The 27,310-nt window shown below is 45.0% G+C and overlaps 1 protein-coding gene across 1 annotated transcript; it reads right to left on the bottom strand.

Moving 5' to 3' along the window:
• On the bottom strand, nucleotides 1–25,737 carry ALG6 (ALG6 alpha-1,3-glucosyltransferase). The gene is made up of 14 exons (XM_075832753.1): nucleotides 25,615–25,737; nucleotides 21,353–21,437; nucleotides 19,230–19,319; nucleotides 17,368–17,456; nucleotides 15,408–15,490; nucleotides 13,934–13,998; nucleotides 12,785–12,970; nucleotides 10,216–10,351; nucleotides 6,865–6,950; nucleotides 6,603–6,687; nucleotides 5,271–5,341; nucleotides 2,741–2,809; nucleotides 2,462–2,660; nucleotides 1–325 (listed from the first exon to the last, which is right to left on the bottom strand). The coding sequence occupies exons 1-14, from the start codon at nucleotides 25,691–25,693 to the stop codon at nucleotides 128–130; spliced, it is 1,521 nt and encodes a 506-aa protein (XP_075688868.1). The 5' UTR covers nucleotides 25,694–25,737; the 3' UTR covers nucleotides 1–127.
• Between the last annotated feature and the right edge of the window lie 1,573 nt (nucleotides 25,738–27,310).

Below are 27,310 nucleotides of genomic sequence, written 5' to 3'. Positions count from 1 at the left end.
CTCGTTTATTTTGAATATTTAACATGAAAATAATATATATATTTCTTGATGTATTATCAAAAACATTTTAATAAAAAAAGTTTTGGAAAAAAAATGGTTGTAAATATTTACAAGGAACAAAAAAAATCTAAGACACTTTTTTCTTGTTTCTTCCATCCGCATTATTCCAAAGGTGAATGATATTGAAGTAGAAAAAGAACATTAGGAAATGAATACAGGACACGCCAGATATCAGGACCGGAAAGAGGTCGGGGAGCGCTGGAGGCGGAGCCAAGGCACAGATTACGGCGGTCAACGCTGCCATGACCAGCATGGATGAGAAGAACTGCAATAACAGGAATGGAGAGGGTCTGATCAGGTCGTACGACGCTGCTAAATAGAGGACAGATTAGATTAGAAGCCGGTGGGCCGGAGTGAAGGGGTTAAACCCGAAGCATTTACACATCACACAGAGTTTTGATTTAAATATATAGCACTCGTGAGGCAGATTTCGCCGTCTCATGTGCCGTTCTCCGGTGACCCCCGAGCATTTCACACATCATCCGAGAAGCATTTCAGGGGCCAAGATGATTTACTGGAGAGTCTCGTCCTGTCAGATCTCGGGATCTTAAGACGCCGCCGGGAGGTTTTAAGATACACGGAAACTGTAGAGTCGATGGCAAATGATATTTAATAACGCGATAGTCTATACGTGAGCCGCGGTACATAGTAATAATCAATGCGGGCGATCAAAGGTCAATCACGGCCATAACTCTGCATATTAGACCTTCCAGGGTGATTCGCTCTGCAGCGCTGGGGTCACCAGTTCAATTCCAACCGGGTCATAAATACATGGAGATTGTAGGTTATCCTCAGGTCTGCTCCCCCCACCCTGAAATCAGCCCGACCGGGTCATAAATACATGGAGATTGTAGGTTATCCTCAGGTCTGCTCCCCCCACCCTGAAATCAGCCCATGGCTAGCATTCTAGTAAGGACATAAGGAGGGACTGCAGGTCTATACTATATGATGTAGGTCCCTGTGGGGAGTCAGGACTGTTAACCCTGTGCTGCAGTAATGGGGTTTGCAAGGGCTGCGGTCTAATACCCGGGTTCCTATGCCACGGCCTCCTTACAGCATAATGGCAGCGCCCTTCCATGGGCATTGCAGACGGATGTAATTACGCTGGACTAATGTGGACTGTAGACATTAGGTTTTTGTCCTCTGGGATCCCAACAATCTGAGGTCTATAGGGCCAGGCAGACCCTCTACTTTGGGCTGCTGTTGGGAAAAAACAAGGATTGTCTTGGATTAAACCTATAAAGAAGTCAGCCGGTTTACTCCGCTCCTCCAGCCGCGGGCCCGTCCACTGTACAGAATAGAGAGACCACGTCCTCTAATAGATCTGGCGCTGCACTCACGTGCCCACGGCGTCACGTGCCCACAGTAGAGAATGTTCTGCATGGAGCATTCGGTACAATGTACGAGGTTAGAAGTGTATGGACTGATTTGTGGCTCAGTATTTCCATGCGGCCATAGGCTTACGAGAGAGGACGCAGCCTGAATCTGTAATAACTTTATAATACTATATTTGTAAGTAGCTTCATCAGCACATTTCTAAATAAAAATAGGTTTAACCCCAGACAACCCCTTCAGATCATTTTTTATTGCGCCAACGCATCTAAAATGAAAAATGAAGCAACCTTGTAAAGAGTCTGGATAAAAAAAATCTCCTACCGTTTAGTGTATACAGCTCCTATGCAGTTCTATGCGTCTATGGTCACAGATTACAAATAAACCTTGTGTAGTCTGATCTGGCATTTACATCTTCCCCCTTCTACTGTCTGTAGGCTATCAAGAAGAGGACTCAAAAGGGAAGAGAGTAAGGCTGGATTCACACGAGCATGTTCGGTCCGTAAAGGATGGCCGTATTTCGGCCGCAAGTCTCGGACCGAACACACTGCAGGGAGCCGGGCTCCCAACATCATAGTTATGTACGACGCTAGGAGTCCCTGCCTCTCCGTGGAACTACTGTCCCGTACTGAAAACATGATACAGTACGGGACAGTTGTCCTGCAGCGAGGCAGGGACTCCTAGCGTCGTACATAACTATGATGCCAGGAGCCCGGCTCCCTGCAGTGTGTTCGGTCCGAGACTTGCGGCCGAAATACGTTCCGTCCATTACGGACCGAACATGCTCGTGTGAATCCAGCCTAACACAACTGCAGGATCAGACTACATTGGGTGTGTTTGTCTAGTCTGTAACCTTGGAAACACATGGCTATGCATTAGGGGCTGTATACAAAAGATCATAGGATGTTTTTTAAACTAAGGCTACATACAAGGTTGCTTAATTTTAGTTATTTTATATGAATTGGAGCGATGACAATATTAGTCACACTTTACCGTGTTGGGTCATCAGATACGGCAGCGCGTCAGACCATTCGCGGTTAGATGGAGTACGTCAACCAGGATTACGTACCAGCAGTTTGACCGAAGTTTCGTGAAGTCTAAACCAGGAAATGTATCTTCTTACAGAAGCGCAGAACGGCTTCACCCCAAGGGAATCTTCAGACGTCTTCTCATGAAACGACATGGCGGCTGCGCTGACCAAGAGGAAGATCAGTGTAGTGATCACGTACGCCATTATTAACCCATCCTTGTGCAGGAGCGGCAGCATGCTGTGCGGGGGCGGGGACTCACGGTCAGATCAGTAAGAACACGTGAATGTGATTTATTTACAACAGATCTAAAAATTTACCTGAATGTCGAAGTCAGCAGAAACCACGTCGCCATCAGTGGGACCTCGCTGAGTAGTAAACAGGCCGGCCTAAAACGAGAGGATCAATGGATCACATCGGGATCAACGATCGCTGCCTGTAAAGGGGGGGGCTGACGTTTATTTCTACAGGTACAGTACAAGACTGGTCCCAGCACCAACCGGGAAATAGAAAAATGGAAGTCTCACGACCACCCCCCTCCCGTCAAACAGCTACGGGGGCACTTGCCAAAAAAAAAACATTATTGGGGTATCTATTGATGACCTACTCTCCTTGTGACAGATTCCCTTAAAGGGATATGCCATATACGTCGGATAGGTGGGGGTTTCACCTCTGTGGAGCCAAGTGAAGTGGCCGCCACCGACCAGACTTCTATAGGTGATATCCTGTGTTTATAGTAGGAAAAGCCCCATTGTTTCGGATTACATCCAGCTGTTTCTTGGACAGCAGGGGGTAAAACTTTATAGCTGCCATTACAGCTCGCAGAAGGGTTGTCACCCAGCTTTCCCAGATTCCCTGAATGGCAAATCTGTCTAGTGAGACATCACCTTGCAGGTGTATTTCTAATTTGCCATCTAGGAGTCCGGAGAAAGGTGACAGCCACTGTTAAAACGGTTATGTCAGATATATTCTTACCCAGCTCTGCCAGCAACAGATAGGCCTAGTAAATGGCTGAATAGGAAATTAGAAAAGCCTGGTTGGTTTCTTCCACAAACAGCGCCACTCTGGTCCGCAGGCGATGTCTGGTATTGCACCCCAGCCCTGTTTACTTGAATGAGGCTGTACTGCAATACCAGACACAGCCTGTAGACAAGAGCGGCGCTATTCCTAGAAGCAACCATGTTATTCTAATCTCATACAGCCCGTTTAAATGTACTTTTTGTGTTATGTTTTAGGGAATTTCAGTGGGACAGGGTAGTGGGTGTGAATATTATTATATTATTTTATTCTCACTCGTAATCACCCATAATTATTATTTTTTTTCCATTAAAATGATTCTTTATATAACCTCACACGGTTGCTCATTGCTTCCACGTCATGCTGGTACTTGTAGTCCCACAACAGCTTGAGGACTGAGGCTTCCTAAGAAACCTCTTGTCAATTTCCTCACCAAAACAAAGGCAGGTGTCGCTTCCTCCCCGTGTTATCTGCGTGCAAGTAGCTCCGTCGACAAACCCTTTTGTGGTAATGTCGCTGGTGAAGTGTTGTGTAAACAGGGCAATCCGAGCCTCCTTACACACAATTACTGGAGAATCACCAGAGATTAGGCCGTTCACATCTCATTGATAACAAGTCAATGAGACCCAGCAGTGGTCTGCTAGAAAACCCACCACGGTTGCTCCGCACATCCTCACGCTTCTCATCTCAATAACAAACCCCTGAAAGAAGTGGGAAAATATTTGCAGAGCAGGTTTCCCATGGAGTGCAGCTTCATCCCCCTCCCCCCCTCGGGAAACTCCTGCCCTGCGCTGGAGATCCGAACCTCAACACCTGCAGCCAGCATTGACATTGTATGTTGCTCTGGTTTGGGGCTTGTCATCTGCTTTATTGTACCTGTGCACGGACGATGAGAAACGCACAAGATGTCAGACATTTACATAGAGAGCAGTGAAGGCGTCTAGAGAGCTCAGTGTCAGGCAGGAGCACGAACAGCCCCAACAAGTGTATCAATATCCATTTATGTAGTAAAATTCCTTGAATCGGGTATCAATGGGACCAGATAGGTACCGGATTATCAGATATTTTGGATTATTGGACGGTTCTAATGAAGACGACCCCTGTCCATATGTCCTATCAAGGCATACAGATGTCAGAGAGGGGGTCCCCCCCCCCTCTTTGAGCTAGAACAGAAAGCCACTCTGTAAAAGTAGCTTCTGTTCTGGCGGACATGAGCCGTCCATGTATTACATCTGAATGGCCGCCATCTAACTCTACACTTCCACTGCAGATGCTTCCCCTGCGGACATCAGGCGTTTCCTGGGGGTGTCTGGAGCTGGGTCCCATATGAAAGCGGTTGTCTGTGATGGAACAACCACACGTGGCGCAAATTTCCATAGCGGAAAAATTCACTACGGAAATTTACACCATGTATTCCTATGGGTGGAATTAAAATCTGCAACCCGTACATGGCCTAAATTTCCACGCAGAATTTTTCCACAGCTCTTTCTGTATGTGTTACGGATTTTAGATGTGGAATTCCGCAACAGAAATGTGCAGAAAGTTCGCCACGAATATCTGCAACGGTAATTTTTCTGCAGAATTACTGTTGCGTATTTTGTGTAATATTTTTAGATAGAAATCCCAAAATAAAATGTTCTCATCAAATCTGCTCTGATTTCTTTATTCGGTAATCATAGGAATGTCCTAATTGGTTCCCAGTCTCTTCTAATGATGTGAAATTTCTGTGCCGGATTATCAGACTTTGTGGATTATCAAATGCTGGATTATAGGGATTTTACTAATAGAAGTAAATATTTCAATATATCTAAAGATCGGGAGGGAATTACTTACAAAGACACCAGCAGAATGGATTTCTCATGGACTTGAAAGGAGAACAGGAAAAATGACAACGCGCAGTTCACCTTAAGAAAAAAAATTAAAAATAAAATGTAATGAGCTATAAAGGAGGATTCGTGCACCCTTCATGTCGTTACTGGAATCACTTCTACAACCCCTAAAATGGGTTTTATGAAAATAAAGCTTAAGTTCTGCAACTTGCTTTAAATGTCTCACCATTGTCAAGATCCCTGCTTGCTGTCAGTAACTGAACATATATTTTCATTCCGAGTCAGAAAACCCATGCTGATCTAGTCCTGCTCACACAACGGATGGTATTGTTACAATGTATCAGTGTATTTAAGAGCCATCACACTGGAGTCCAGGACAGGACAGGAGATTGCGTAGATTAATACAGTGTAACAAACCCATCAGCCGTGTGAGGAGAGAAAGGTCCAGTCAGGTTTTCAACCTCTGATAGCAAGTCAAGAAGAAACAATTGAGTTTCAACTACAATGTCAATGACGATCATCAATGGAAAAGAAGTCGCTACAAGTCATTTACATGCAGTGATTATCGGCAGATCGATATTAATCAAACTGGATGATAATTACTGCGTAAACTAATGTCACGACATCTCCAGCCTGTGGTCATACATCTTCATAAATGTATATGTCTTAATATATATATCTATATGCAGAGAGATAGATCGGATTAATTTACCAAGGCAAGTTTGAACCCTCTGATATGAGAGCGAGAGAGAGAGAGAGAAAGCGAGAGAGAGAAAGCGAGAGAGAGAAAGAGATCGAGAGAGAGAGAGAATGAGGGAGATAGAGAGAGAGAGAGAGAGAATGAGGGAGATCGAGAGAGAGAGAGAATGAGGGAGATCGAGAGAGAGAGAGAGAGAGAGAGAGAATGAGGGAGATCGAGAGAGAGAGAATGAGGGAGATCGAGAGATCGAGAATGAGGGAGATCGAGAGATCGAGAATGAGGGAGATCGAGAGATCGAGAATGAGGGAGATCGAGAGATCGAGAATGAGGGAGATCGAGAATGAGGGAGAGAGAGAGAGATCGAGAGAGAGAGAGATCGAGAGAGAGAGAGAGAGATCGAGAGAGAGAGAGAGATCGAGAGAGAGAGATCGAGAGAGAGAGAGAGATCGAGAGAGAGAGAGATCGAGAGAGAGATCGAGAGATCGAGAGAGAGAGAGAGATCGAGAGAGATCGAGAGAGAGAGAGATCGAGAGATCGATAGATCGAGAGATAGATCGATAGATAGGATAGATAGATAGGATAGATAGATATGAGGTAGATAGATAGATAGATAGATATGAGATAGATAGATCTTACCAAGGCCAGTTTGAACCCCCTGATAGTTGGCTGAGCAGTGAGCTTGATACAGGACGGTAAGACCCCCAGGACTGTACAGGCAAAACTGAGGGGAAAATAAAACGTTCTTTATTGTGAAGTTCAGCGGATTATATACAAAATATAAAATCGATACATCCACATCTGTGTTTACTGCTATGAATAAGTTTGTGAACCCTTTGGCACATTCTGCTTGGACGGACGCAGGAGATATTTATTGATTTCATGTAGATGAACGATTTACCTGAGTTGCAGTTGAGCCTCTGGTGATAGAACGTTCTTGATTTTGAGGAGGAGGCTGAGACTGCACCAGATATTGGCAACTTTATCCTGAAAGAGAAAAAAAATCATAGAACGTCTCATAAAAACAGCAAAGTCGTGTGCTCTGACCCTGTCCGGCAGCACAAGGGGCGGCCGTCAGCGCTAATTACATGTGACTCCGTGTGCCGCTGTATTCACTAGAACCAATGCTTCTAGGGGGAGATATTATTCTAGGGGAACATCATCTAATGCTGCATGTAACAATATTTTCTCAAATTGAATCAATGAAGGAAAAATCCGTGCTCCTCGGTATAAAATGAGAGGATACATCAATATCGGAGCTATAGGGCTCCAGATCCCGACACCCACGCAGATCAGCCGCGACGCATCCCCTTCATTGTTTACACAGCGCCATACATCTGGTTGTGGCCGTGCCTGTTACTGCAGCTCAGTCCCATTCACTTAATTCCACTACTAAACGTACAGCGCTGTACCGGAGTAAACAATGAAGGGGACGCGGTGCTCGCAGGAACGGAACGGACCCTTCATACAGCTGATTGGCTGGAAGTCAGACCCCCGCCGATCAGATATTGATCAATATTATAGTCCCAGAAAAGCCCTTTAACTATAACTTGACTGTGAATAGGCAGGGCTGTGACATGTCAAATAAACAAGGTGGCAACCAGCGTCCTATTAAAGGGACCACCCATGCGCAGACACTGCCATCTGTGGGGGTCTCAGTGATCAGACCACTGACCAGACTTTCATGGCATAAAAAAAAACCAGCCCTTTTAAAAACGGTCCTATATCAATTGGCAGCTCAATCTATTGCTCTCTGTTGTCAGTCACTTGCAGGCTGATTGTAGGGTTTTCCAGTCCAGTATATTCCCTGCCCCCCTAGATCCCTACTTTTTGTCCCATATGTCCAGTACGGAGAACCTGCAGATACACGTACAGCCATAAGCCTGACTGATATCAGCCGCTCCTCTTATAACGCTGCTGCACTATTATAAGCTGCTATCGTTGTAGCGTCCCTTTAAAATGTTTATAATAAATTAATGGGGAAGCATTGACGGGTGGAGGTAACATGGATGACATTGGACTGAAAATTTGTGCTGAAACCTCAACATTTCATGGAAAGAATCCGCATGACGCTCACATAACACCGCATAGCTGAGCTCCGTTACAGTGTCACATACTCGGCGCTCCCCCTTGGCAGTGACAGGGTTAACAAGTCATAAATCAAGAGCGGTAAAGACATTAACAGTTGTGCTAGGATCGCTTTCAAAATTAAATCTGTAACCACAGCGATCAGGTCAGTGAAACTCATCCGACAGGCAGCTGCTAATTCACAGCTGTGCGAACACGGGGCAGGGAACGTCCGGCTCTGCTATACTGCCGCAGTCACGAGTCGCTACGGGCAACCACACAATTTTGATTTGCATTCATTCCCCCCCCCCCCCTCCCCATATTTATGGTGTTCCAGTTCAGATCGGGGCTTATGCCTCTCATTCAGGATCGGGACAGTCCACTTATAGGGGGACCCTGCCTACATCTGCGGACTTCTAGGTCATACACATGGTCATCAATGAGATTTTCTGGCCATAGATCATAGATGGGGGGGGGGGGTGTGTATCGTTTTGGCTATATTACCCTTTGAGTCATCTCATATACTATGGGCCTCCTTTATTTACACGGTCTAATAGTGAAACTGCCTTTGTTGCCCATAGCAACCAATCAGAACTCAGCTTTCATTTTTCCAGAGTCGTTTAAGAAATGAAAGCGGAGCTCTGATTGGTTGCTATGGGCAACACAGTCTGTTTTGCAATTAGACAGTTTTGATAAAGGAGGCCTCTCAATTCATCACCATTGCTTGCTGTCAGTGGATGAAAACACTCTTGCTTACATTCAAAGGCTTCAAGGGGTTGTCCCAGGATGAACACTTATCACCTACACTCAGAATGTTTCCGTCAGCCCCATAGACATTGAATAGAGCGGCAGGGCACATGCTTGTCCTCCGCTACATTCAAGCTCCTTCTCACTGATCGTGCAGTGAAGAGGAACGGGTGTGTTGAGACCCCCGTTATAGTGATCGGTGGGGCCCCCAATCACACTTTTATCACCTATGCTGTGGATAGGTGATAAATGATAATCTTGGGACAACCCCTTTAAAACCCTGAGTTGGTCCTGCTCACACAGCTAATGGGTTTGTTACAATGTATCAGCATCGGAAATCTTTCTGCTGTCCTAAATTCAAGGCGGATCGCTTTTACCTACATTGGTACACTGTAACAAACATTCAGCAGCGAACATATCCATTTAGGTTTTAGATATTAGCATGGAGTATAATACAGCAGAGAGATTTGTGTTTCATCTGTTTTTAGCTCACAGGGGGTTTCCTTTACAGATACATTGTAACAAACCAATCACCTGTGTAAGCAGGACCAACTGTGGAGAGGACTCTGTCTCTTAATGTAAATAAGAATATTCCCATTCACTGACAGCAAGCAGAGAGGAAATAAAATACAAAGTATATTAGAAAGCTGCAGAATTTCTCTTATGCATATAAGACTTAATGTAAAGCTCTGAAGAATGAGCAGCCTCTTGGTACGAGAAACTGTTGGGGGTCATGGGGGTATTTTCAAACTAGAAGGTCCAGAATTAAGTACATACATACGCGGATGAGCAGATTACAGTAAAATTCCTTTTATCTGGCATCAATGGAGCCTGATGGGTGCCGGATTATCAGATGTTCTGGATTATTGAATGCCGGATTAAAGGAATTTTTACGGTAAACAGATATGGGTGTAAATCTTCTAAAACGCCGTTTTTACAGCAGATTGTGTCTCCTGCCCTGATCCACCTCCGTCCCTTCACATCCCTGACAAGAGAAAAGCAGATTTGCAGCCAAGACGGACGAGGGAAAAAAAAAATAATGAAATTGCAAATCAATTTTTCTCGAAAATAACTGCAGCATTAAAGCAGCAGAATGATTCCGATAAAAAATAATTATGGCTTTAAAAGGCAAACAATTAGCACAGCACATTACAGGCCTAAGAAAAGAGAGCGGGTAATGGCTGCTGCGTTTATGAGGCCGCGCTGGCACTACGGAATCTGAGCGGAGCGCGGCTTTAATGAGGCCATCAGCAGAATACGTTGGCACACGACTCAGAGCGAGGGGTTAAACACGAAGCAGAGGGCTGGCAAGTGACAACGGACGGGCCAGGGCCACTTATTACTAGCCCCCCCGAGGGGGAGGGGGTGGGCCCGCAGCAAAATCCCTAAAGGTCACTGGCAAGTGTATGTGAAACAGAACAGAGAACACTTCACCGACCTCAAAGAGGCCGCGGCCCACGGGGAAAAGTCTTCTGAGGACTTGAAGGATTTGTTCAATGTCTGTCAAGAAAGGGATCCAACAGAGGCTGAAGGCGCCAATTACCGTCACCCCGATCTTCAGCAGCAGCAGGAGCCTGTGAAGAGAGAAAGTGGCCTGTCTGAGATAAGAAAGAGTTAATACGAGACGTCTGGTGACAAAACACGACACAGTGTCAGGATGAAGAAGACGAGGAACAGTCGGCGACGCGTTTTGGGACATTTAGGAAAAAGAAGTGGAGAGGGGGAAAGATCTGGGGGTCCAGCAAGCGAGATCCTAGAAGGGTCAAAATAATATAGATTAAACGTGCATCATTAGGGTATGTTCACACAGCTTATTTCCAGCCGTGAACGCCCCGAAATACGGAGGATGAACGCCTCCAAACATCTGGCCGTTCATTTCTATAGGAAAAACGGCGTTTCGTTCCCACGGGGCATTTTTTACTGGGACCGTTTGTAAAAACGGTGCGTAAAAAAACTGCCCCGTGAAAAAAGAAGCGCAGAGCCGTTTTTTCATTTTCATAATAGAAAACCAGCTCCGAAAACGGCCGTAAAAAAAAGGTTTGATGCTTTAAAAACGGCTGAAAATTCTCAGTTGAAAACAGCTCCGTATTTTACGGCCGTTTTTAGTTTGCTGTGTTGAACATAGCCTTAGACTCCCAGGGGTTTACACAGGACTGCGGAGAATCGTACCCAACAATATTTTTTTTGCATTTTTTTTTTTAGGAAATATTTGGGATAAGCTGAAAATGTTAAAATAAATGAAACAAAAATAAGTAAATGTAAATAAATAAAAAAAGGAATAAGACATTTTTGATGGTACATCATATAAAACAACACGCCTCATGCCCTGTGCGAACCCGATATTGAGGCCTACGTTTTTATAGACAGTCAATTTATAGCAGCAAAGAGGTTTTTTGTATTTTTACTAGTAAGGGCCCGTTCACATTGGACTACCGTGCAACGGTTCCGTTCGACCTTTCCGTTGGAGGAACCGATAAACGAAAACCCAAACGGAAACCACAGCTTCCGTTTGCATTACCATTGATTTCAACCGCATACGCTATTGTTTCCGCAAAAAAACGGAAACTTTATGGAACGGAAACAAATGAAAACCAACTGCAACGGAAGCGTTGCCATGGAAATCAATGGTAATGCAAACGGAAGCTATGGATTCCGTTCATCGGTTCCTCTGAAGGGGAGAGGTCGAACGGAACCGATAAACGGAAGCCCAACGCTGACGTGAAGAGGCCCTAAATTATTATTCTATGAAGACAATTGCTGCCACTTATAAAGAATAGTCTCATCTTCTACAATCGCTGCTGGTACTTATAATTGGGAAAGCAATTAGTCACCCCGAACCAAAACATATCTTGCGCAAATTGAAAAAAATTGTTAATAAAAACGAAAAACCTATTTTTTACCTTGTGCAACTCACATAGAGAAGACCCGAGTCTATTTGGCAGGAATATCGGACCTGGATGATACGAAGGCCGGGCTCCCACGGGTCGGATATGCTGCATATAAGTACGCAACGTATCCGACCTAGAACCCGCAGGGAATTCCGCCCGAAAAACGACAGCTTTTCGGGCGAAATCTCCGCTGCAAAAAGCAGCGCTTATTTTACGGTTATTATTTTATTTTTAAATTTACGATTTCAAAAACTGCAACATCTGCTATTTGTAGCGGGATTTACCTCTCCATTAAATCCAATAGGAAAATCCCGCAACAAAAGAGCAACGTTTCCGCAGAATAAATGGACACGCTGCAGATTTAAAAACCGCATCGCAGGTCAACTTCTGAACGTTTCCGCTGCGGCGCGTGCATGAGATTTGTTCTTCGCTGTTACTGTAAATGCTGCGGAGGAATTCAGTTGCTTAAATTTTGCAGCATTGACACTACATGGGTGCCCAGCCCAAGGGTTGTTCTCCACAGGGCACCCCTTAGTACAGGCTACATCAGTAGTACTCATGGTCACATGCACTTAAAGGAGCACTCCAAGAAAAATGGATATACTATGTTACACCTAGTGCAGGGTCTGAAGGGGCGGAGAACGACTTCTATTCTTAGACCTTTTCATTATATGATGACTAAGGGTATGTTCACACTGAGTTTTTTGGCGCTGGTTTTGACGAGGAAAAGTGCCAAAAAATGGCTGAAGATGGGAGGCGGGGGCGTTTCTTTCCCGCGAGCGGAAAAAAAAACGCTCGCGGGAGAAAGAAGCGTTATGCCCTTTCTTCGGGCTGACCCCCCATTGACATTAATGGGATGCAGAGAAAGCGGTTTTCGCTGCATTTTTTGCCTGCGGCGTCAATGGCCATGGCCGAAAAACGCAGGCAGGTCAAAACTCCTGAAGGAATTTTGAGGCAGATTTTTCCGCCTGCAAAACAACTCTGTGTGAACAGGGCCTAAAGCTTTATTTGCATCCAACGATCTGGAATATTTTGTGATTTGCCACCTGCCAGACTCTAGTCATCGGACGTAACCATTGGACTCACAAACCTTACAGGTCCAGTCGTGCGGTGACTTACCCCCAGCCGGCCATTCCTTTCTTGATACATTTTCCCAGGAGGTAACAGAAGAACGGGAGCGAGTGGTAAAGTTCCATTTGTTTATAGTTAAGTGCGAGGCAAAACGCCAGCGATCCCAAAACCTCGCGGCCATGCGAGAGCGCGATGATCCCCCACAGGGCAAAACCCAGACTGACCGAGTTGTACGTGAGTCTGTGTTAAGAGCAATATCATTGTACGTTCTTGGGGAAAAACAAAAACCTGCGAGGGTTAACACAGTAATGTAGTGAATGCAAACCTGGTATGGCGGGTGGTATCATAGGGGGCGGCACACACTGAATACATAGGAACAATCATTTACCATCAAGGGTTAAGGGCCGTAAACAATTTATTCACAGATATGGAAACCGCATGACTTACATGTGAAGGATCTTGTTGGACTAGAAGTCTCCGAAAGGAACAAAACTAAAAGTTTTGTGAACTTTTACGACCATTTTTTGTATTGCTTTACTAGGTCTTGATTAAAATTCTCTCAGCATTCTGTGTATACAGCTCCTGTACAGAACTATGTGTCTCCATGGCGACAGACTACAAACCAACCGTGTGTAGTCTGATCCTACAGTCATGTGTTACTGTTCTTTCTTCTTACTAAACTACAGACAGTAGAAGATAGGGGGTAGCACATGACTGCAGTATCAGACTACACATGGTTGGTTTGTAGTCTGTAACCATGGAAACATAGGGCTGTATACAAAGGACGATAGGAGAATTGTAAATTCGGCACCTAAGAAAGCTGGGGTGTAGCTATAGGGGGCGCAGAAGTGGCGGTCGCACCCTTGTTCTGCGGTCTGTGGGCCCCCAAAAGCACCATTGCCAGATGAGAAGACAAGTATTATAAATGGCATATGGTAGGTGGGGGGGGGGGGGGCCTGTTACAAATTTTTCCGGAGGCGTAACTTGCCAGCCATGAACAATTTTTGTAGATTTTGGATTAATGGCATCTTACTGTAATGTTTATTGCTACCATCATAAATTCTACACTACCAGGCGGCCACACAGAGGCTTCGGACGGGTCCTTCTACCGGCCTTACCCACGTGTGCCCACTTTATAAAATAAGGTTAAAAATTTTTACAAAATAGTCCAAACAAAAACTTAGCAAAAAAGGATATTGGAAATGTCCATAGTCGATCAGGATGAGCCCGGGATACAGCAAAATACAGAAGAGGGACAGCACCTAAAACGATGAAGGAAAAATTCCACACACAAAAAACAAAACTTTACCTCTAGGAAAATGACCTGAAACTTCACAATTATAATGTAATACAGTAACGAGAAGGAGTCTACAGTCCAGAACCATTAATACAGCAGTCATGTGATCACCACCGTTGTAATATCACGAGGGCAGCGTATATACTGCACATTTATATGGAGTGCCCCACCCCCGGTCATCATGGGCACGGCAGCTAAAGCGAAAATAATTGGCGACCACTTAAAACATGGTAACACCAAGTCCTCTAGAGCGGGAGACACTCATTCCAGGGGTTCTCCGCTATGGCTAATAAGGGGTTCTTAAGGGACTGCCTCTAAGACGTCCATAGACTCATATGGAAAGCAATTGTCCTATATGAAAATTCTCTAAAGAGGAGCGGTCGCCTCTCCGGACAGTTCTATAATACTTTTGTTACAACAATTCTGTCACATATTTTCTTAGAACTCTGCATTGTGACATTCCTCTGTTATTCCTCCTAGAAATATAGGAATAAATTGACAACTGGCTGTTACCATTCTCCTTATTAAAGAGGGCGTGTCCCTACATAAACTCATTGGACAATGTCAGCCTGTGTAGAGACCCACCCCCAACTGGTATCACCTAGTTATCAATTTATTCCTACATTTCTAGGAGGAATAACAGAGGAACGGCACAACGTAGAGTTTTAAGAAAAGATGTTCCAGAATTGTTATTTCATGGGGAATACAATTATTTACTAACACAGACACGACAGGAAAGGTGAAAAACGGATACACGGCGTTACGCCTGAGAGTGCGGAGAATGAGGTAGGGATCAGGCACTAACCGCCGCCCCCCCCCCATGCCCTGCACTAGACATAACGCAACGGGGGAGATTTACCAAGCAAATTGCACCAAAAAAGTGGCATACACGCCGTGCGCCAAGTTTATTACGTGTATTAGACACTTGTGTGTTTTTGACAAATGTGTAGAAAAAGGGGCGTAGCCAAGAAGTGCGCCAGATTTATTAAAGACATGCACCATATTTTTGGCGTCAAATATTTATGTAAAGTAGGCTGGCCACGAGGGGGCGTAATAAAGGGGAAAAAAATCTAACAATCTAGGTAGTTGCGCCAAATTTATCATACAGAGTGTGTCATGGTGATAAATTTGGCGCAGTTTCTGCCTGCCTGGTCGGGTTCCCACGCAGCGGAATTTCTGGAACGGGAAAAAAATGCAATGAAAACGCAGCATAAATTGACATGGAATTAAATTCCGCACCGCAGGTCAATTTATTAACGTTTACATTGCGTTTTTTTCCCGTTTCAGAAATTCCGCTGCGTGGGAACCCGACTTAATCCACGTCCAATCACAGCCCCCAAGAAGCAGATTTCGGATTTCAGGCTCAACACTTACTTTTCGTTTTGCGGATGGTTCTTGCAGGCGAGAACAGTAGAAGAGAACGGCCGGGATGTAAACGATCAGGTCCGCCACTAAAACTACAAAGATGGCGCATATTAATATTGCATGGGTATCGCCTGTAAATACATCACATCATTCCTGGCGCCGGCCGCAATTAATGAGGGAGCATCATCTCACGAGGAGTCACCTTAGAGGTTAAAATACTTAATGTAGCCATAATTCATCCGAAATAATTGTAAGTCATCAGCCAACAGGCGGCGGGAGACGTGTCAGACACCTTCATAAACCCGTGAGTGATCGGGGAATTCTTCCGGAATAAATCAAGTGTTCTCCACGTCTGAGGCAGGGGGTCCGCAGATTATTGTTGTCGACCTGACAGGTGCACTCGAGGAAGGGCAGAACACATATTCATCACATTTAAAGCGTGACTCCACCTACGGAGGTGCCCTACAGAATACATTGAAGCGATCGCTTAAATAGCAACTCCTCTTAAAATCTTCAAATCGCAGCCGGGGGAACGTGCAGCACCTATGACAGCCCGACAGCAAACTATAGACTAAGTATAGCGAACTGCCCGCACGCTTTTACTAAAACTACAGACTTAGGCCTCATGCACACGGCTGTGCCCGTAGTCACGGTCCGCGATTATGGGCACGGCTGGCCGCGGACAGCCACCCGGATTTTCGGTCTGTGCTCTCATATAAAGTATAGGAGCACGGTCCGTAAAAAGCAAAAGATAGGACATGTACAATGTTTTGCGGAGTCTTTTTACGGCCCGGACAACTTCCCGAAAACGCACGGTAATGTGTCCGTGGTCAATAGAAATGAATGGGTCCGTAATTGCGGATCATAATTACGGTCCACAATTACGGACGAAATCTACCCTTACCTAATACTTCTCATAGGGTTTGTTACAATTGTTTCCAGTCTAGACACTCAAACTCATCCGCAGCACAAATCTCTCTCCTGTCCCGATAGTTTGCTACAATGTATCAATGCGAACAAAACGTATCGGTCTGACGTCAATATTTAGTTCTAAGGTGGTATGCATAAGGCTTCACATAAATTGGGGTCTACGGGTTGATGTCAGGATGCAATTATGGGGAAGTTAGAAGGAACACGCCAGTAAAAACTCTGCCAGAGGGGGCGGAGCATGACAGATTCAAAGAACACAAAAGAGGGAATCTTGTGTCATGCTCCGCCTCCTCAGGCCCTGCACTAGACTGAACACAGTATCAGTTTTTGCTGGAGTGTCCCTTTAAAGAGTAACTAAACTTTTAAAAAACTTTTGACAGGTCATAGTGACATATCACAAGTTTTGATTGGTGGAATCCTGGCATTGAGACCCCCTCCGATCGCCAAAACGAGGCAGCAGAAGCGCCTGGGTGAGCTCCGTGCCGCTTTGTTTCTGATCGGCTTTCCTCGGAGCAGTGTATTGGCTTAATAGAAAGTCTATGAGTCCGTACGCTGTTCACTTGGGTTTCTGAGAAAAGCCGATCAGAAACGAAGCAGCACAGAGATGACCGAGCGCTTCTGCCGCTTCCTTTTAGCGATCGGTGGGGGTCTCACTGCTTGGCTCCCACCGACCAAAACTTCTGACACGTCACTATGACACGTCAAATGTTTTTAAAAGTTTAGTTACCCTTTAAATTCCCCTCATTGCTCTGCACCATTTTAGAATCACTCCTTTAAGAAGGGAACTATTTTGTATATAATGTTATATTATGTGATTGCTTTTTAAGCAATTGCTTAGCATACTCTGTAAAGTACCTGCAAAGTCATCTGCTTTACATAGGACTGCTGAAATGGACTTCATTATCTTAGCTCGTGGAGGTAACATGAGGCATGTAATGTTAAATAACAAATTCAGCTCTGCTACATCTGCAAAGATACAACATTTTCTGCACCACCCCAAGATTCACACAAGAATTATTTACACTACAAATACACGTACCGGTCGCGCGCATGAACAGCTTGTGGTAAAGACTCTCGTATCCTCGCGACGAGTTCAGCGCCACCCAGTCTGGACTGATCAGGTGAGCTCTACAACAGAATACGGCAGATGTTGTCACACGTGTCCAGGTAACGATGTACGGCGAGATTCTATTAATCCTGCACCCAATAGTCTGAAAATTCTGCTAATCCGGCATACAGCAAAGGTAGTCCTCCGCTAGAGTCGTGGGAAAATTACCCGATAGTCCGGCACTAGAATTTCCAGCGGGCAATGTGCCAAGCGTTGCCAGGGGCTTTATGTGGGACGACAGCGCTGGGGGCTGCAGAGCATGGAAGTGATAGGTCAACTATAGGAGTGTAAACGTCTTAACTTTTTGGATGTATTTCCAATAATCTGGCAACTCCAAAGGATGCCGGATTATCAGAACATGAATGTAAATTGGTTGGAAATATTCTTTAAAAGTAGAAATGAAGAATTTTGGATTGGATGAGTCCAGTTAGATGAACGCGGGTCAATAAGCGTCGCGGAGCGGCAATGTTGTTGTAGCCGCGTCACAAATTATTAGGAAATTATGGATTTTGGATCAATGTACATTTTACAGACTGTAAGGATACGTTCACACAGGGCAGATATGCTGCGAAAAACTACACAGCGTAGTCATCCGAAAAACCACACCAAATTGTGGTGCAGTTTTTCGGGTGGAATCTCCGCTGCGGAAAAGACTGGGTGGAAAAAATTAAATAAAAAATAAAACCAGTTTATACTTACCCAGTTCTCCGCGGTCATAGCGACACTTTCTTCTGTTCCCGACCTCCTGGGATGACGCTGCAGCCCATGTGACCGCTGCAGCCTGTGATTGGCTGCAGCAGTCACATACGATGAAACGTCATCCCAGGCGGTCGAGCAGAACAGAAGAAAGTGTCGCTATGACCGCGGTTGGGTTGTAAGTAGAAACTTTTTTTTTTTCATTTTACACAAAAAAAAGGGTTGTTGTTTTTGTTTTGTTTTTAAACTGCGATTTCTGCAGCGGAATCCAAGCTTTTCCGCCGCAAAAAATAAAAAAATCGCAACATTTGAGATATGTTGAGGGATTTACCTCCCCATTGAATTTAACCTGCAACAGAAAACCATAAATGGACACGCTGCGGATTAAAAAACCGCACCGCTGGTCAATTTATGAACGTTTTTCAGCTGATTTTTTACATAGTTTCAAATTTCATCCACTCCGCTGCTACCGTATCAAGCTGCGGATTTTACGCAACTAAATCCATCGCAGAAAATCCGCAGTGTTTATGCTACACGTGATTTACACGAAGGTATGAAACCTCGGACGTGAAAATCTGCTGTTTTTCCCGTCCGAGGTGCACCTTTGCAGGGTCTGTTATCACGCATCCCCCATAGACTAGACTAGAGTCCATGGGGGATGCGTGAAGTGCAAAAAAAATAGGACATGTCCTATTTTTTAACGGACCCTTCCCGCGCTCTGTTTAAACAACGTTCATGTGAACCGCCCCATTGAATTACATAGGTCCGTGTGACGGCTGTCACACTGACGTATTAGGGTATGTTCACACGTGCACGTCCGTTACGACTGAAATTACGGAGCTGTTTTCAGGAAATAAACAGCTCTGGAATTTCAGACGTAATGGCATGTTCAGGCGTTTTTCGCTGCGTCCATTACGGACGTAATTGGAGCTGTTTTTCTATGGAGTCAATGGAAAACGGCTCCATTTACGTCTGAAGAAGTGACAGGCACAGAACATCGTAAAACCCATTCGAGGTTAAAACGCCCGAATTATGTCCATAAATAGGGCGAGTGAACCCAGCCTCACACGTTGGTGTGACTAAGGCCTTATACTTACATGTAGCCACAAAGAAGACTGTGATAGGCTGTCAGGGGGGGGTAGTCCAGACCCCAGTAGAGAAGGTCATTGTCAGTGGAATTAAAGTACCTGGATACGGGGGAAAAAAAAAAAATTGCTGAAGCGAATGTCATACAGAATGTTAATTAGTGTCACCCTGATTGGCTTACGAGGGATCACATGGCTGCATCCACAACACCTAGAATAAGGTCTTATTCACACAGTGCAGTTTTTGAAGCCACAACCAGTAGTGTATCGTAACGGGAGGGATAGTAGATAGGAAAGATTCTAATCTTTTTTTTTAATTCACTCCTGGTTGTGGCTTGAAAAACTGCACCAAAGAAACTGCACCAAAACTGCAGTGTGAATGAAGCCTAAGGCTGGGTTCCCATAGTGCAGATTTGCGGCGATTTTTCCAGCATTTTAAAAGCTAAAACCAGAACTGGATTCAGGAGAGCCGACCTATAAGGCCTTTCTTAATATATTTCTTCTCTTTAGGTTCTATTCCTGGTTTTGGCTTAAAAAAATACATACAAAATCTGCCGCAAATCTGCACTGTGGGAACCCAACCTAAGGCCCCGTGCACACCACAGTATTTTTCATCAGTAATTACGGACCCATTCAGTTCTATTGGCCGCGGACACCTTCCCGTATATTTACGGGAAGGTGTCCGGGCTGAAGAATATACCGCAAAAGATAGGATGGGAGAACGACCTGCAAATGCGGGTGGCTGTCCGAGGCCAGCCTTGCCCGCAAACCCTGGCTGTGATTATGGGCACGGCCGTGTGCATGGGGCCTAAGAGTTCTGGGGCAGTTGGATTGTTTCTATCTAATAGATGTCGCCATGATGTAGGTCCAACCAATCCTCAGGCATCTTAAAGAGGCTCTGTCACCAGATTTTGCAGCCCCTATCTGCTATTGCAGCAGATCGGCGCTGCAATGTAGATTACAGTAACATTTTTATTTTTAAAAAACGAGCATTTTTGGCCAAGTTATGACCATTTTTGTAGTTATGCAAATGAGGCTTGCAAAAGTCCAAGTGGGCGTGTATTATGTGCGTACATCGGGGCGTTTTTACTACTTTTACTAGCTGGGCGTTCTGACGAGAAGTATCATCCACTTCTCTTCAGAACGCCCAGCTTCTGGCAGTGCAGATCTGTGACGTCACTCACAGGTCCTGCATCGTGTCGGCACCAGAGGCTACAGATGATTCTGCATCAGCATTTGCAGGTAAGTAGCTACATCGACTTACCTGCAAACGCCGATGCTGCTGCAGAATCAACTGTAGCCTCTGGTGCCGATGTGTCCTCGCTCGTCTGACACGAAGCAGGACCTGTGAGTGACGACACAGCGTGATCTCTCGAGAACACGGTTGTGTCTGCACTGCCAGAAGCTGGGCGTTGTGAAGAGAAGTGGATGATACTTCTCGTCAGAACGCCCAGCTAGTAAAAGTAGTAAAAACGCCCCGATGTACGCACATAATACACGCCCACTTGGACTTTTACTTTTAAACACACCCACTTGGACTTTTGCAAGCCTCATTTGCATAACTACAAAAATGGTCATAACTTGGCCAAAAATGCTCGTTTTTTAAAAATAAAAACGTTACTGTAATCTACATTGCAGCGCCGATCTGCTGCAATAGCAGATAGGGGTTGCAAAATCTGGTGACAGAGCCTCTTTAAAGGGTAATATGAAATTTTTTATTTGTTTTTATAAATGTATTGAACAGAGGATTTCAGGAAATATTGCAATATATTTTATTAACCAATTCAGCTTCCTGTCATTGTGAAACGGCTCCTGAACCGCGGCCCCCGATCCTCAGCGACTGGCCGCTGCTAAATAAAATGGCGCCGTACACACTGAATACAGCGGCTCTGTACGGGGGACACGTCATCCTGCCTGCTCCTCAACCCATACCGGTTTCATTTTTCCGGCACCAGAGCCCCATGAATGTTTGGTGGGGGTCTCATTGATAGAGTCGGTGGGCGTTACCGCTTCATCTTGGACATACATTCATTACTAAAACAAAGGAGAGTCAGAAAACCTGACCAATCACATGGCCCTTTTCAAGGGGAGCATTAAAAATGGACAAAAATATTCTTGTAAAAACGTGTACAAACCATTGCTTCACAGGGAGATTTACAGTCACTTCCTGCCAATGTCTTTGAGCCTCATAGTCTCCAAATATTGGGGGTTTTCTGGCCCCTGTAAATATATTAGAAAAAGAATAAGCAACCCCAGGTTGTCTAGGGTTAAAAAAAGCATGTCTGCTTTCTTCCAAAAACAGCGCCACACCTGTCCAAAGGTTGTGTGTGGTATTGCAGCTCAGCTCTATTCACCTTAATATGGCTAGGCTGCAATACCACACACAACCCATAGACAGGGGTGGCACTGTTTTTGGAAGAAAGCAGCCATGTTTTTCTAATCCTGGACAACCCCTTTAAATGACAATAAATTATGGAATAGCCATTTAAAAGGTAACTAAACGTTTGACAAAGTTCTGACATGTCCTAGTGACATGTCAGAAGTTTTGATTGGGGGGGTCCGAGCACTGAGATCCCCACCAATCGCTGAAACGAAGCAGCAGAAGTGCTCGTGGGAGCGCTCAGCCCCTGCGTGTCTGTTCGGCTTTTTCGGGAAAGCCGATGTATCGGAGGACGGGCTCATAGACTTTCTATTGAGTCCGTACACCGATACATTGATTTCCGGAAAAAGCCGAACAGAAACTAAGCGGCCGAGCGCCCACACGAGTACTTCTGCAGCTTCATTTCAATGATTGGTGGGGGGGTCTCAGTGCTCGGACCCCCACCAATCCAAACGTCTGACATGTCACTATGACAAGCGTTTAGTTACCCTTTAAGCAATTCCCTCCTATACTGAGTATATGACTAGTCTGAAGTTACAATGTAACAAGATCATTAAAGACAACACAATGACACAAGTGGTAAGGGGGACTATGACAACACCTCCAGACCTCCCTATTCTTGCTTGTGGTTATTTATGGAATATCTAAAAAATTCCTCTGAGCCATAAATTTGCCCGTTTCAAAATGAACTCCTTCCCTCTGTGGGGTCACCCCAGAAATAGTAACACAGCCCCCCAGCGTGGTGGCCATCACAATACATTGGGTGGTCTTTGGTCCCGGATTTCCCCTGGAGGTATCCCATTCACACAGTGAGAGTGTAACCTTTATAAGGCTCTCATGCCCCACCAGAGCCAGGCTAAAAATTTTGTTTTCCCCGGCGGCAGTCAGTGGCAGTAAATCATGGATTCGGGGAAGGCTCGTCTTCAGTGCACCTGTCCCATCACAACAGAGATGTCCCTTTCAGCACAAAGTAAAACACGACTAAGGCCCCATGCACCCGAGAGTAGTTTTCATCCGTAATGGCGGATCCGTTCATTTCTATGGGCTCCGGACGCCTTACCGTATTTCTACTGATGGGTGTCCGTCCCGTAGAAATAATCCGTAAAATATAGAACCTGTCCTATTCTTATTCGTAATTACGGCACGGACTCCTCCGAGAAGTCTATGGGCGCTTCCGTAATTACGGACGGCTGTGGATGTGCACCCGAAGCCGTCCGTAATTGTGGAATCGTTGCGAGGCGACGCCAGGCTTAAATACGTTGCGCATTATTTGTGGTTTTCTTCTTTTTGCGGATCCGTATATACGGATGCACTACGGACCCATTTATCAGGGTGACCACATGGGCGGAGCCTCCAGGGGAATGATACAAAGTGACCATTGCTGCAGGTATCAGAGATCTAATCACACGTCTGACTGCAACAATGTATCCAGGCCAAAAGAAACGAGCAACCCGAGCCTGGAGGCGGCACGTGGTCACGTGGTGACTCATAGGAGTTAATGGCGTGGTATATTTCTACGGAAACAAAGCTTAAAGGGGTATTCAGATTTCAGAAAAAAAAAATAGAAGTCTAATAAACTTTCTGGATAAATTCTTCATAGTTTTCAAGATCACTGTTTGTTGTCAGGGAATACAGATCTTAATGGTGAGCTACATTCAGACCTGCGTTGGTGTGTTCCGTTGTTCTTCTCCGTCAGAGGAGCAGAACAAGGGAAGAACGGAAGCAACGGTTCCGTTGCACAACAGACACCGCCGGCAGCCAACGGAACCTATTGACTTTAATGGGTTCCGTTGCGGTGTCCGTAATTTTACCAGAAACAATAGCACAGCATGCTGCTCTATTGTTTCCAGTAATAACTGCCGGATCTGCGATGGAGGATCCAACAGATCCTTAGATGTGAGAAGTATTACAGTAGGTCTGTGCAGATTTTTAGCCCCGATTGTAATAAAGTAGGTTTCCATTAACCGACAACAAGCAGGGATCTTAAAATGGCAAAGACGTGAAACACAAATTATATTAGAAAGTGCCAGAACTTTTAATTATACATTGATTATAGGGGTATTCCCATCTTATAAAGAGATGGCGTATCTGTAGGGAAGGCCATCACTTTATGATTGTGGGGGTTCAACCTCTGGGACCCCCACCGATCCTCAGAAAGACGGGGATGCAGTGCCGATTTAGGGTTTGGTCCCCTTTTAAGTTCTCCCTGCACAGCGGCACTCCCGGCCAAACATGTGAAGAAAACACACCACTAAATCACAGCAGCCCCTTCATTCCCAGGATCGGTGGGGGCCCCAAAGGTCAAACCCCCACCGATCATAAAGTGATAGTCTATCCTACCGATATGCCATCACTTTATAAGATGGGAATACCCCTTTAATCAATGTATCATTGAGAGTTCTGCAACTTTCTAATATAATTTGTGTTTCACGTCTTCACCATTTTCAGACCTCTGCTTGCGGTCAATGAAAACATTCTTGTTTACACTCAGAGGCAGAAAGTCTGTACAGATCTAATACTTCTAACAACTGAGGACTGGCTTGTTACTATTGTATCCAGTTTAGACAATTCTACAATGTATCAGTGCAGGTCAAATGTATCAATCGAGATAGTTTTGCAGAAAGAAGATTATCTAGACTGTATACAATTGTAACAAACCCTCAGCTGCGGGAGGTTTTAGGTCAGGATAGGTTTTCAGACTCTGGATATAAATAAAGTATATTAGAAAGTTGCAGAACTTTTCATTATGTGATGACTAAAGCTTTATTTAAATGTAATAATCCGGAATGTTTCATCATTTCCCCCGTTAGGTTCCATAGATTCTGGATTAGTGGACTCCGACCACACTACAACCGGAATAAATTAAACTAGCGAGGAAGCGAATCACAAAGTATTTATACAGGGGCAGGACTTTCATTACACACTAAATACCCCTGTGCCCTGTTGAAAATGATCAGGCCGCCTACGCCATGGACGCAGCATCAAAAAACAGCCCCAGCGGCCTCCATAAGATTATATAATGGGCACGCGATGGCTGCTGCAGCCGCAACCGTCATCCACCTCAACAGATTATACTCCATTTGACCAATAGGGTGATTTTCTAACCCCATAAAATAACGGCCATTGTGTCCCAAAATCATATCATTGCAGATAAAATTCTGCGCCATTCTCGCATCACCGGTGCCATCTCCCTACACTGCAACTTTGTCACCACAATGACGTCATACATGGACGGACACGTGACTGCGGCAGCACATGGCTGGCCGCAGGGGTGGCATGCCGAACATACAGACGTCACCAACGCGACCACGGTACTGGATGGGCAGGAGCAGAACGTCAATACAATGTAATACATTTATTTTGAGACATTTGGGGCTCAATGGGCATCATTAGGGGTCGGAGTGCCACTGTAATGCAGGAAGTTGCCCATAAGGGGCACTATGAACACGATAAGGGGGTGACACTGTAAAGCTGAGATCACACGTTGCAGATTTGACCCTTTGCAATGAAAAGTGTGAGAGCCGCATCAAATCTGCAATAAAATCCGCAGTGTGTGAACTCAGCCTAACATGCACAAATACTCGTCTAGCTCAGGGCTAAGCTTGGCATAAAACCCCAGCTTTGTAGTTGCAATACAGACACTAATCAAGCTATATGCTTGCTTTCAGTGAGTAGAGACATCCTAATGTGCCCAGCTGACACAGGTGCGGGGTTCATTACAGTACATCAGAGCAGTCTCTTGTACTGAGCCACACACCGGTGTATTCACTGACAGCAAGCAGAGATCTTGAAAACTGGGAAATGGAAGGACAAAGTCAATTCAAAAGCTGCAGAACTTTTTGTTACCCAATGCTTAAACTTTATTTACACAAAAGCGGACAATCCCTATATTAATACAGAATTAGACGTTATACTGGAGGTGTATACAGGTGAAGTGTCCAACATGGAGTTACTGTCGTGTATGTGGAGCAGCCAGGGGCCTGGAGAGGAGTATTAGAGAGTATCATAGAGTATTACCTGAGTACGGGTACAGGGACACAGCCCAGCGCACAGTGACAGCCAGCAGGACACTCAGCGCTGTCATACAACCCTCCATAGCTGTAGTCCAGCTCACCTGCTGCTACGTCACGCACGGGCGACGGCGCGATATTTACACGTCACTGATCTGCCCGGACTTCGCTTCCAGGTGACTATAGCAACGGCATGCATGAAAATAAAAGCGCCATTTTTGTTTTGGGAAAATATCAATTTTTCCCGTAGTAGGAGTCAGAAAGGCAGCCATCTGCCGCAGTCTAGTGACATGGGAAATTAGCACCAGCATAAAGCATGTTTTATACACATTTAATGCAAAAATTACGAAGAATGGAGAAAAGGATTTGCCCTGGACAAAGATGGCGCTCATATGTCATTTTGCAAACGTGTTCTTGGAGGCTGAGGTACTGCCAGACCCTGCAGTTTTACTTTTAGACTGTGGCTTCCAATAGGCATAATACCACTCAGTATAAGGCTGAAGCTTTTTCTCAACATGTAAAATCAGTGCGTCTTAAGCACAATTACCCCCATTTATTAATAATGGCATGATTATTTACGCCAATTAAATAAGAGATAGAAGTTGGCGAGTTTTGCACCAGATTTATTAAAAGGCACGCACCTCTTAAGTTTGGTGCATTTTGAAATGTCTGTCAGAAAATAACTGAAATGACTGTCAGAAAATATGAAAGTAAATTTTCACGAAAATTGTGCACCTTTTCTCCTTGCTCCAAAATAAATGTGGCGTAAGCTACGTCCATTCGCAGACAGCACCCGCATTACTAGTAACTTTTTCAGATTTGGCGAGTGAGGAGAAAAGTCAGAAAAAAATTCACACTTCCGTCACACATTCAGATGCGCATTTTATTAAGTGCAAGTTAACCAAAAACTTCCATAAACAGGTTTTCATAATCACAGCCGTGGCTATTATTACAAAAGAGTTAAGGTTTTGCTGTGAATGTCAAAATCACAAAAAAATACCGTTGTCCCAGCCAAGAACGAAGAGAGTGATTGTACCCGAAGAAACCTGTCCTGCTCGCACAGCTGTATGGATCAAGGGGATTGTCCGGAGAGATAAAATTGATGGCCTATCCTTAGGATCTGCCATCAATATCCGATCGGTGGGAGTCTGACACTCCGTACCCTCCCAGATCAGCCATACCTCCCAACTTTCAAGTATCGCAAAGAGGGATAACCACATTTTTTTCCTTTCAAGACACGCCTCTATCCCCGCCCAATCCCCGCCCATACACACCGTTTCAGCCCACACAGTATCATGCTCCCATAGTGCCTCCCCACAATATAATGCCCCCATAGAACCCCCACACAGTATATCGCCACTATAGCTGCCCCCACACAGTATAATGCCAAATAGCTGCCCCCACACAATATAATGCCCCCATACAGTATAAGCCCCCATAGATGCATCCATACAGAAAAAAGCCAACACAGCTGCGACCATACAGTATAATGCCCACACAGATGCCCCCCATACAGTATAATTCCCCATAGCTGTCCCCATACAATATAATGCCCCCATAGCTGCCTTCATACATATAATGCCCACACAGATCCCCCATACTGTATATATAATGTCCCATTGTGTGACAATGCCCTGTAGATAATGCCAGAGTGCCCACTGTAAATAGTGCCCACATAGATGGTGCCAGTGCCTACATACCCC

The sequence above is a fragment of the Rhinoderma darwinii genome, chromosome 7 (genome assembly GCF_050947455.1).
Source record: "Rhinoderma darwinii isolate aRhiDar2 chromosome 7, aRhiDar2.hap1, whole genome shotgun sequence".
Lineage (NCBI taxonomy): Eukaryota > Metazoa > Chordata > Amphibia > Anura > Rhinodermatidae > Rhinoderma > Rhinoderma darwinii.
The sequence above is the reverse complement of the archived record's forward strand: the minus strand, read 5'-3'. Positions and strand labels throughout refer to the sequence as shown.